This window comes from Oryzias latipes, chromosome 10, assembly GCF_053564925.1.
Source record: "Oryzias latipes strain Hd-rR chromosome 10, Olatipes_Hd-rR_3.1".
NCBI classification, from domain to species: Eukaryota; Metazoa; Chordata; class Actinopteri; order Beloniformes; family Adrianichthyidae; genus Oryzias; species Oryzias latipes.
Window position 1 is genome coordinate 14,775,481 of NC_136246.1, and position 11,728 is coordinate 14,787,208.

General features: G+C 49.0%; 1 protein-coding gene across 1 annotated transcript; it reads right to left on the reverse strand.

Moving 5' to 3' along the window:
- Positions 1–1,853: 1,853 nt before the first annotated feature.
- npas4a (neuronal PAS domain protein 4a) lies at positions 1,854–7,564 on the reverse strand. The gene is made up of 8 exons (XM_004073134.5): positions 6,903–7,564; positions 6,425–6,588; positions 6,237–6,339; positions 5,836–6,145; positions 5,613–5,722; positions 5,370–5,505; positions 3,522–5,287; positions 1,854–3,422 (listed from the first exon to the last, which is right to left on the reverse strand). Exons 1-8 carry the CDS (start codon positions 7,075–7,077, stop codon positions 3,394–3,396), a joined length of 2,793 nt encoding a protein of 930 aa, XP_004073182.1. The 5' UTR covers positions 7,078–7,564; the 3' UTR covers positions 1,854–3,393.
- Positions 7,565–11,728: the final 4,164 nt, after the last annotated feature.

Consider the following 11,728-nt stretch of genomic DNA (forward strand, 5'->3'; position numbering starts at 1 on the left):
AAATTATTATAAAGGTGGAAAGAAATATTTTTCTCTTATCCCTTCTTATATTAACGTGGGTACTTAAATTCCAGAAATCTTTATGGTGGGTTGGTGAACCCAGCTGGATTGGGCCCCTCATCCACGCACTTCTACAGCAGTAATGGGTTTGTTTATTACGTGTCGGCCATTGCCCAGCGGTCAATCAGTGGGAGCATTTAAAAAAACAAACACAATAAAGCTGTTTAGCCTGAAAGACATTTTAAACCTTATTTTCAAGCCGTCTACTTCACATCGTCTTCATCCGGGTGACCTCAGACTAACCTAACACAATTGTTGTCAGTCGGGGTGAGGTCAGTCAATCCATAGTGGTCCTCATCAAAGTAGGGGATTGTGGGAAAATCGGGTGCTCAAGTCAATGTAAAGATAATCTTATATATCAATCATAAACGTTAAGACTGGCAGGCTCTAATTATTCCACACAGACGGGCTTTTGTTTTAAATATTTGATACCCTTCAAACGCCTTCTTATCGAATCTCATTTTAATGACATCAATCCCTGATGTTCTGCTGGCAGGAGTAATTCTGACTAAATGGATGCAAATGTTCTCCCTTTTTGAGATTACTTTAAGGGAGATTCTGTTTGATGTATTATTGAGGAAACAAATGTTTTCCTCAGAGGATCTAAGCAGATCTGACTATGTCCTTCACATTGTTTGTGCTTTTTTGGGGTGTCAAACATGGATTCTTTTGATTTTTATCCTTCAAGTATTCTTTTTGTTGTTTGCCAGTTAAGCAAACAAAGTCATACTTGATGTATTTTGCACATGTTTGTATTGCTGTAGTATTCTTAAAAAAAGACTGGCATACATGTGCTTTTAGTAGCTATTATGTTGCGTTACTCTCATTTAACGGTTCTATACTTACTATTTCTGTTTACATTCTTTATGTGGGCTTTGATACGCTTCATCTTGACCCCAGCTTAACCTTCAAGATGGGGACATTTGTCCTCCTAACCTTTTCCTCAGACGACTTCTTTTACACAACAGCCTGCTGGCCCTTTAATGTGCAGTGCGGGATTTGTCCAGCAGATGGAGGCAGCGAGCTGTGCATCGTCCCCTCCACTCTCCCCAGCTCTCCTTCGACAGCACTGCAGCAGGTAGTGTCAGAACAAAATGTTCGCTTGCACAGCAAATGCATTAAGCTGTGTTTTGTTATGAACGCCAGGATTTGTGCTTTTATGAAGCAGCTTCAGTCGCAGACCCTCACTCAACATCAACGCTGTTGCACTTCTGATTTAGGATTCTGTATATCAAATGTTTCCATGGCAACAGAGGATGAGTCTGGCACTTTCTACTGTACCTCTATATTTAGCCCCCCACCCCCATTCTTCTGAATAGAAGTTGAGAATAAATGTGATGCTGTTTCAGTCCTGAACAGGAATGCCTATATATGGAGTCTTACAACACATCCAAGGGCATCATTGGATGTGGGACACTGATTTGTAAGAAAGAGAAAGGGTGGGGGCTATTAGGTGTGTGGGGTATTTTTTTAAGATGCGGGGGGGGGGGGGGGGGGGGCGTTTATCTCCCTTTATTATGCATCATCATAAGTAGGAGGCCACCTGCGTGTGCGTCCCAAGCAGAAACCTTGATGTGGAGTGCGTGCGTCAGTCTGAGTCAGATTGCGTCTCATTCTGTCTCGTCATGCGTGTGCGTCAGCGCTGTTGCTGAGCGAAACCCGCTCCGGGGAAGAAGAGGAGGGAGGAAGATGGTGGGCTATGGATGATGATGATAAGGAGGAGGAGGAGGAAGAATAGGAGGAGGCTGACGGAGGAAAAGGGGGGCTTGACTGTGACGACACAAATGCATCACTCGCATTAAGTGCACTTTATTATAAATGCATTTGTATGACAACCAAATACACTTATAAGCATCACAATAGAACACTGGTCTACAATGTCCATTCATCAGTAAGATGATGAGAATATATTCCACCTTCTGCAATAAAAATAGCCTCCTTATGTGTACAGAGATGCTTCATACAAATGTGTACAACCTTTCTGAAAAGAACATATGCCTACATCCTCAGACATAATGCATATGAATTAAAATCCTTTTGCAATTTTTACACAAATAATGATATCTTTTTTACACATGTATATTAGCCTGTAATAGCTATAGAACGTAGGAATCAATCCTTTACTTAACCGTAGACAACTCTACGTGAGCATGTCGACACCATGGGAATTGTACCATTCTCAACCCGTGTCGTTGGATTTACTGAATACAAATAGCTTTGTCATCCCAGTTTTCATTTTTTAAAAACAAAACCTTTGTAGTCTAAGCCCCTCTCAAAAAAGAAGAATCGCTCATTCACATAGTCAGTTGTGCCTCACTGCACCGCGCTCCACGGAGCATCGATGCAACCGTCCATGTCTGAATGGACAAGGGTTAAAGAGTTCAGCAGGTCAGGGCCGTTTCAGGCACGCAGGAGCCGCTATAAGCTGCCAGCATTGCAAATATTGATGCTGCAAGAATATCCAGCCAGACTGCCCTCCAGCCAGGTGGGGGTGGTACCCGATGAGCCTACATTCAGTCTTAATGTACAGTACAGCAGTGACGCCCAGAAAACGTCTTGTCTGGCGTTGTATCCTCACACGCCAGGGGTCTCTCCACACGTTTTCTTCTCACTTATTTGCACATTACATCAATACACAACTTTTGATGGTGAAATAAACATGAGATGTTAAAGGTTTGAAGTTGCAAACTCAACACTCAAAGTATCTCAGTTAGTTTGTGAGTTTTGGCCTCAAAGGCTGCAAAGAATGGATCCAGAGCAGCTTTTTTCAAGGAAGACCTCACCATCTCACTCTGATCTCCATCTCTTCAAGGCTGCGATTGATCGTAAACATTTGACTTTGATACGTTTGAGATTTGTGTTTGCATTGCATGTCAGGCAAAAGTGCTAGATTTCATCTCCTCAATGGAAAAGGAAAAAAAAGAAAAGCGTCATTGTTTTTGTTCACAACTGATATTTCACTATGAGTGAATACATATGTGCATCTAGAGGTTGAACAGCACTCACAAGCTCAGAGATGCTTCTCTGTGTGATCATATGAAGCTCATGTAACAGAAGAGCCGAGAGACCGCACATGGACTCAAAACTCAGGCAGTTGTGTGTCCATGCCGTCGCACCATTGTGTTAATGTTGCACCAGTTTTTTGAAGAAGTACACGAATAAATAACAGAACAAAAATCTTTGTTCCCAAGAGACTTGTAGGAGTTAAAAGTCCTTAAGTTGTATATACATTATGTATATTTATACACTTAAGTATTTCTTACTTTTCAGTAAAAGGGTCTCCACAAAATATGACAATATGCCATACTTAATGAAGTAAGTCACAGACTTATTTTAGAACGGAGGAACACTTCCACTCCCATCTGAAAGACAAAACGGAGAGAGAAGATGAGTGGTACATTCCACAAAAACTCCCTAACTTATTGTTTGATCTCAAGGGTGACACAAAAGATCATCCTCACCTTTATGGAAGCACTGCGGCGATGGATGACATTGGAGTTGATACAACTCAGGTTGTTGCCCTAAGCCAGGGGCGATCGAGGCACCTGCCCCAAACATGGGTTCCAGGACGGCCAGTTCCTCCAGGAGGGACTGAGTGCAAGACACAGCGGGCGTGGGCGAGGCGATGGGCGTGGAGGTGGCGGGCCTCGGGGAGGCAGTGACGATGAGGGGAGGGGAAGCTGGGATGGAGGAGCAGGAGGACATTGGAGATGACACCATCTCGACCTCCATTGCTTCCTCCGCCAGCCCCTCCCCTTCTGCCATGACCCCAGCAGCCACAGTCGCCCCGCACCCTGCCAAGGAGTTACATTGCGCCGATTGGACGCTACAGATGTGGCCCACTCCCTCAAACTGGGAAGTTTGGCGCCAGCACACTGGGGTCAGAGGGGAGCTTGGGCTTGAGGAATTGGGAATGGGAGAGGTGGAGGGCGAAGGGGAGGAGAGACCGGATGTCTGAAGAGGAGCAAAGTCATCTTGCAGGAGGGACTCTAGGATGCTCTCTTCAAACAGAGAGTCATCATCATCCAGGAGGATTGGGATGTCCAGACTTCTCCATGTTTTGATGGGATAAAACTCCCTCATCATGTGGACTGAATCGGCAGATTCGATGACTGGAGGCAAGAATGGGGAGGGAGGGGAGGATGAAGGTGACAAGGAGGGTGGGGAGAGCTTGGACAGCAGTGGATCTAGATAGAATCCCTCAGCCAAAGAGCTGATGTGCTGAGCTAAAAGAGATATTTCTGCTCTCTCCTTCTCCCTTTCCAGGGAGAAGAAGGAAATGCAGGGCTGCTTGCCAGGTGAGGCCTCGGGGGTGAGGAGGCCTTCAGGGGGGCACTGTAGAGGCCCCAGTGGAACATCCACATAAAGTGGACCCCTCACCTCAGGAAGGGTCATCACCGTACAGTCCCCGTCTCCAGGACTGTCGGGTGTAGGAGGGAGTTTTTCATACATGGAGCCACTGCAGAGCTCACCGGGGAAGAGCAGGTCAGTAGAAGAGATGGGCAATGCCAGTGGCAACTTGGTGGAGAGGGTGGTGGGGGGAGTGGGGCTGGGAGCTGTCGTTGGTGGAGCTGTTGAAGAAGCAGAGGGGGCCAAGGAGGTGGTGGAGGTGGCAGTCGTAGCAGAAGGTGGAGGGGTGGTGGTGCCTGTTGGGTCAAAGCTGAAGAGGGGTTCATTGAACGGGAAGCTGGCTCCACCCACTTGAGGCGTGTAAGGGGGAGTGCACACAAGCTCTTTGGTTTGTTGAGCTTGTGAGCTGGGCACGGGGGGGAGAGGAAGGGGGAGAGCTGGCAGTGGGGGGTCTAGCTGGAAAGAGGGCGGCAGGAGAATGTTCTGGGTCAAAAAGTCTAAGTCTGCTACTGTTTCAACAGTGACAGGGGTGGGAGAAGAGGCAGCAGAGGGGGTTTCTGTGATGTGCTGCTGAAAGAAGCTCTCCTCCTCCAGAGAGGAGATACTGGAGCGGGGGTCCCCCTCCACCTGCATGGGCTCAGTGACTGAGCTCCCAGGTTCATCTGAGGAGCCCACGCTGCAGCCAGCAGTGCTGAAGTCAAAGGACTGGGCAGAGAGGCCACTGCTGCCTGGTGTGAAGACCTGGTCTGGGCTGGAGAGGGTCTCTGGGGACTGAAGGCTGAGGCCTTCCTGCTGAGAGCCACCAACACTCAGAACCAGGGTCAGCTGGGTCTGCTCTGAGCTGAGTTGCTGACGCACAGACCAGGCCTCAGAGTCGCTGCAAGATGAAGGGAAAACCAAAATGTTAGATGAGCGTTTTACCATCATGGCTTATCTCCACATAAATGTGCTCTACATACCTAACAATATAGTTGTTGCTGCTGATAGGGATGTCTCCAGGCTGCAGTTGAAGCACCATGTAGAGCCAAACCCAAGACTGATCCTCAGCCTGAACACGCACCACCATTTCCGCTCTGCCTTCTCCTCCTTCCCTCACTGTAGAACCATAAATACAACACAAGTCAGCATCCCTTTGTGTCCATTTCCACTGTGTTTGTGCCATAATGTCTCTGTGGCTATCTGTATTCATCCATTGCACTTACATAGACTGCGGTGCTGAGCAGAGGCGTGTGACAGATCTTGCGGGTGGAGGAGGCTGTACCAAGAACGGGAGCGCAACTCTGCCACTTCAAAGCCCAGAAAGGCGCTCACGCTGCAGGGGGAGAGGACTGATTATTAGCCTGGAGCTTCACCACTTTCTTTCAACATTTAAATAAAAGATTTAAATGAAAGCAACACGACCAGAAACAAATTGCGCCAACTCACCTGTTCTGTGCTGTCTGCAGCCTCATGTCACGACCGTGCTGGGAGTGGAAGCAAGCCAGGAATAAGTTGGTGTCAGTCAGAGGAGGGGTGGAGGTGGACTCCCTCTCTGCTCCGGAACCGGAGCGGGTGGGCTGCGGCTCCAGAGGAGTGCAGAAACACACCCACACTGGGTTGGAAGTCCAGTATGACCCGGTTGCGGGGGAGGTGGAGGGAGAAGAGAGGCAGCAAGCTCGGATCAGAACCAGCTTGTTCCCAGCGCTCTGCCTCCGCACGGACTTGGTGGTGTTGAAACGACAGCGGAAGAGACGATCTGGGGAGGGGGGAGGGGGGGGGGAGAAGAGGTTCATTAAAAATCAAATAATTCTTTATCGTGAGCTACGCTTTGAGGTTCTGTCTCTTACCCCTTTCCAGTGATGTAGAGGCGGACAGGTTGTTCCTCATGATCAAGTGGTCTGAGGCGTCGATGATGTCGTAAACACTGTCCCCTTGCGACACAAGATCCACCTAAAAATCAAATCGAAATCCACGTTTACAAAGTCCCAAGCACCCCAACGTTATGTAGATAATAATCCGGGACATTTAGACTCACCATGGAGTGTCCGAGATGCTCAGAGACGCTGTCTGACAGGTAGATAAGCTTCCCCTCTCCGGTCAGCAGCATCAAGAAGCCTGGTAGTGTCTGCATCAACTCCGACAGCTCGTGGAAAGACAGAAACGTTTCGCTCTCCTCTGGACTAGCGGCAGTTCCCATTTCTAAAGGAAACGGGGGGGGATGAAAAAATACGTTTAAAAAAAGGAAAGGTTTGCGTAGCGCGCGTTTCAGCACCACGGACAGCGGTGAAGCCCTCATTGATGCTGAAGCGTTTCAGCACGGACAGCAACACATATTTTAGCTTCATGTAAACGATTTCAGTAGAAATGCACAACACTGATGTGAAACATGTGTCCCGCAGCGCTCAGACACCTGTTGCTCCCGCCGGTGTGAGAGATCAGAGCGCGCGCGCCTCTGCAGAACACGAGTTCCCATCAACAGGTAGTTTTTTTTTAGTAATGAACGCCGTTCTTACCTTGAGTGAAGAAGACGGATTTCCGGGTGTACATGCACGCCAGCGACATGATGTGCAGGTATGAGAGCCGCGCTTTGTCAGCCTCAGAGATGGGCAGCAAGTCTTTGAGGTTTCGGATCTCGGCGTTGATCTGATCGCGGCGCGCCTTGGACGCTCCTTTGGTTGAGCGGTACATGGTCGGTAACTGCGGTGGTTGGTAGAAATTCCTCCAGGTGTGAGTTCGGGACTTGGAAGCGGAGCGTCGCTCAGCCTCTGCCGAAGTGCTCTGTCTCCGAGATGTGTTGAGAGACAGGTGAAAAAAGGCGGGAAAGCTCTCAGGTCTGCTGTTGGACTTTCATTGTCGTGGTTGTGTTCAGAGCAAGGTTTTTGAACCTTCTCCTCCACTGGTCTCTGTCTGCGTTAGGTCCGCAGCGTCCAGCTCGGAGGCTGGCTGGCTGCTGGATGTCCGTCCCTCCAATCGGAGCGCAGGTGAATCTGCGGCTGTGGAGGAGCCGTTAAGTCCGGAACCCGTAAATCTGGTTGAGGGACTCTGCTCGCCGGTCACTTATATAGGCTGGTACTCCGCCGGTACAGGGGGGCTCCCGACGCACTAACGCCGACGTAAAACGGAGGGAGGGGGGGTGGTGGTGGACGTGGATGTGTCTCATATCAGTGTAGGCATTGATGGAGCTCCCCCCTCCCCTCCTCCTGCTTGGCCCTCTCCATTCGGTGACTCTCCATCTACGTCAGCTCCTCTCTTTACTCGCTGATGACGTCCGCCTGAAACAGGGAGCTCCGGCGACGCAAAAAGCCCGATTTGGACAAAACCGAGTAAGGGGCGGAGCAAATGTGGAACGTAAACGGAGTCACCGGTAGATTGCAGGAGGGGGGGGGGGGGGGGCAGGGAAGTTGATAGGGAGGGAGATGGGGCGCATACGATGGAGGTCTCTGTGTTTATGTGTCTGGCATCTTTGCTCCGGACCTGTCAGTGAACGCAGCATGTTTTAGTTTTCCAGCTTAAACACGTCGTCTCGATGAAGCTCCCCGCAGATGATGCAGCTGCGGAGGCTGATCCTGATTCCTCCCCATCATTCATCAGTCCTCCTCATACCGAGATAAAACCACCGTAAATGTCAAATCCTTCATCGCTATGATCTATTTTTAGTTTCATTTGTTATTTCTGCAATGTTCTACTGGAGGGCTCATTTTCTTTAAATCAATAATTATTTAAAGAAAAAGAAACAATTAAAATATATGATTATAGAAATGATGTATTCACGATATAGTGGAACGGCGCGTTTGGAGCATCAATTCTCAGCATTTCCCCCTTTTTTTCCTTCAACTTTTATTTTTTGACTTTTGCTTCTGTCTGATTTGCTTCAAAGTTGCGGTGACGAGTTTCGAAGTCTGATCGCGGATCCCATTTTAATGAAATGCTTTCATGAATAATTCTGCGCGCGCAGACTCGCCACGTATGTAGCACGTGAGGCAGGCAGTTGCTAAAAATAGATGTCACCGATAGAAGCTCCCTTCGTCCTATTTCTGGAGAAGGAGATTTCACTATTAGCCATCCTGGACGCTCCTCTGGTTCCGTTCGGGATCCAGCTGATGCGGCAGTGCGCAGCTGGATCCGCCACACTCACAAACGCATTATTTAGTAGTAATAAGTCTTTATGCCGCCATGACAGTAAAATATTTTGGCAATATTTGATCCTCTATGAAGTATTACATTAAAAAAATACTAATAATAACATGAGAATTTACGCAAACCAATCAAAGTCAGGAGAAATGTGTCAGGATGAAGACAATCTACCATTTTCCTGACTTCTCCTGTGGGGAACAATCAGCCCTACATGTAATGTTTCTGATAGATGAAGTCTGCGTCCTCAGGATGACTCAGCCACTTCTCCATCTTCTCTTTAATCACTGGCTCCTGATTGATAATGACCTGAAGGTACCAAAGAGCTAGATAATCAGAAATAAATCACTAATGTTCACCTGCAGGGAGCTTTAACAGTTTCCCTAAAAGAAATGGTCCATAGCTCTTCCATATTGTATCTCCAGTTTAATTTTCTTCACCCTGAAGGTGTCTGGAGCCGCTGAAATGAGGGGTGAGGGTTTGTCATCTCTCCAGTACACGAGATAAGTGAGGAGAGCCCTCAGAGCAACCAGGATTACAGTTTTCCTTTGTCAAAATCTGGACCATAATGTGTCAGGTTGGTGGCATTTGTTGCATTTTAAGAGTTTCTTAATTTAAGCTTTGTTAAAGTGGTGCACCCAGGGAAGAAAAGAGTCCCTTTTTAAAGATATTTTCAAAGTTATATTCATCTTTGAGGTGTCACAAAGCAACCAGCTTGTATTGCATGTTTTTTGATATTTTGTAACAGTTGTAATAAATAACGTGATTTAAAGCCAGACTTTAAGGAAATTTGGGTGTTTGGTGTTTTTCACATGCTCTTGTGGCATTTTTCTCATGAAGAGCACATACAAAGAAAAATAAAAATAAAACTGCATTTCTGAACATTTATTCAAATTGTCATGAATCGTGGCAGACGGAAAAATGCAGTTGGAAAAAACTTGTAGCACTTAAGCTACAATCAGAGGGTCACAAAAAAAAAAATTTTTAGGCCGGCGCTTTCTGGCTCCTTTCTCTCTGTGTGGGGGTGGTGGTGCTGGGCCTGGGGTGTCTGCGCCTCCGGGGGTGGGGCCCCGGGGCTGGGTGGGCCTGGCCCCCTTGCTGGGGGGGGGGGCGGGGGACGGCTGTTTGACCACCGGGGGACAGTCTATCATCTGTCCCCAACTTACCCCCTTCCTCATATAACCTCATAATAGGGTGAGGGGGTGGGGGGGCTTAGCCTGCGATGAGCCTTGGGGGGGGGGGTTTACTAGGCAGTGGCCCCCCTCCTGTGGTTGCCGTATGGAGTGGGCCCCCCCCTCTTTCGGTTTTATTTGCACCTTAGACATGTAGGGCCCTTGGTAGGGGGGGTGCTTGGACATCACTGCCAGCAAGCAGCGGATGTCCTCCTAGCACCCTACCCGCCAATTTTAACCGCACCTTAGACATTTAGGGCCCCTTGGTGGGGAGGGTGAGGGGACGTCACTGTGAGTAATCAGGAGATGTCCCCTTAGTGCCCTACCCGCCAATTTTAACCGTACCCCCCTTAGTACACACACCCCTCCCCCCTCAATATATACATCCCAACATAAACACACACACATGCACACACACACCCTTTCAAACACACATACACGCACACACATTTTGCAAGGAAGGTGGGACCTGGGTCCGTCTGTCCCCTGCCTCTTCCCTGGTGGGGGGTACGGGCCCCTTTGCAGCGGCGGCCGTGTCCCCGGGGTGCCGGCTTCCTGGGCCCGGCGGTGCTCTCTCCGCGCGGTGGGGGGGTTCACATTACATCTGAGCCGGGGGTGTCTGGTCCCTGGGGGGTGGGTTCTGGTCCTTGCTCCTGAGTGCTGGGCCCCGCCAAATTTCCAACTGTGGCCGAGCCTGGTCGGGCCATATTTACAACACCCCTTGTGGGCCCTCTTTTTTCCCCGGGGTTCCCCCCTCCTGGGCGGGGGCGGCGGGCCCCTGCCTCGCTCCTCCCTGGACCAACCATGGGCCGGGCAGGTGGCTGCCTGGAGTGCGGAGCGGGTCTCCCTTGGGGGGTCCTGGCTCGTACCTGGGGTTGGGGCGGGGGGATGCCCGGAACTCCTGGGTGGTGGTGGGGTGCTCGTTTGGGGCTGTGGGCGTCCTTCTCCGGTGGGGCCCTGCGTTGGGTTCTCCTGGCGCGGCGGGGGGGCTGCTCTCCTGGTTGGGCTGGGGCGGCGCTCTCTTTCCCTCCGTGCGTCCCTGGCCTCTGGCTCTGGGGGCCTTGCGGCGGCCCTGCTGGCCCTGGCCTGGGTGGCGGGCTTGGTCGCACGGGCGGCGGTTGTTCCCTGCCAGTTCCCGTGTGGCGTTGGGGGGATTCTGGCTGCCGCTGCTGCTGCGGTGGGGGTCTTGGGGTGGGGATGGCTGGGCACTCTCCCTCCTTCTTTTCACGTTCCACCATCCATTTTAGAAGAACATAAACACTCACCTGAGCACTGGTGTTAGCTCACCTTTGCACTAACAGTTTGCATGACTGAATGACTGAAATATTTCACACTAGTTGGTTTTAAGGCATAAGTATGCGTGTGAACACTATCTGTTTTGTGTACATGTCGACAGGTGGACATTTTTGCAGCTAGCAGGTGTGTTTATAACATTTGAGTGTGTGTGTGGACAGGCTCCGCCCCTTTTTTTTTTCTTTTTTTTTTTTTTTCTACATTTGAACCTTACCATAATGATTAACAACCAGTAAACTTGTTGCTTTATGCTGCTTCATGGTCTTATCCCCCTTCCCCTCCTATTATCACCCCCTACCCCCCCTCTCTCTAACGTCCCTCTCTCTTCTTCCCCTCTTTCCTTTTCCGTCCGGTCCAACACCATAGATTTTCAGACATGATTGAAATTAATAAAGTTTGGCCTCAATTACAAAAGGGGTTTATTCAGACATACCTTTGGTTTGTCTGAAGATTAATAACCCCTCTTGTTAAAGTAAAATATGTCCAACACAAGAGGCCCTCAGCTCTCATCTGTCTGCCCAGCTGTTGGACAGGATAAGTTAAAAAAATAAAAATAAATAAATAAATAAATAACATGATTTAAAGCCAGACTCTAAGGAAATTTGGGTGTTTGGTGTTTTTCACATGCTCTTGTGGCATTTTTCTCATGAAGAGCACATACAAAGAAAAATAAAAATAAAACTGCATTTCTGAACATTTATTCAAATTGTCATGAATCGGGGCAGACGGAAAAATGCAGTTGG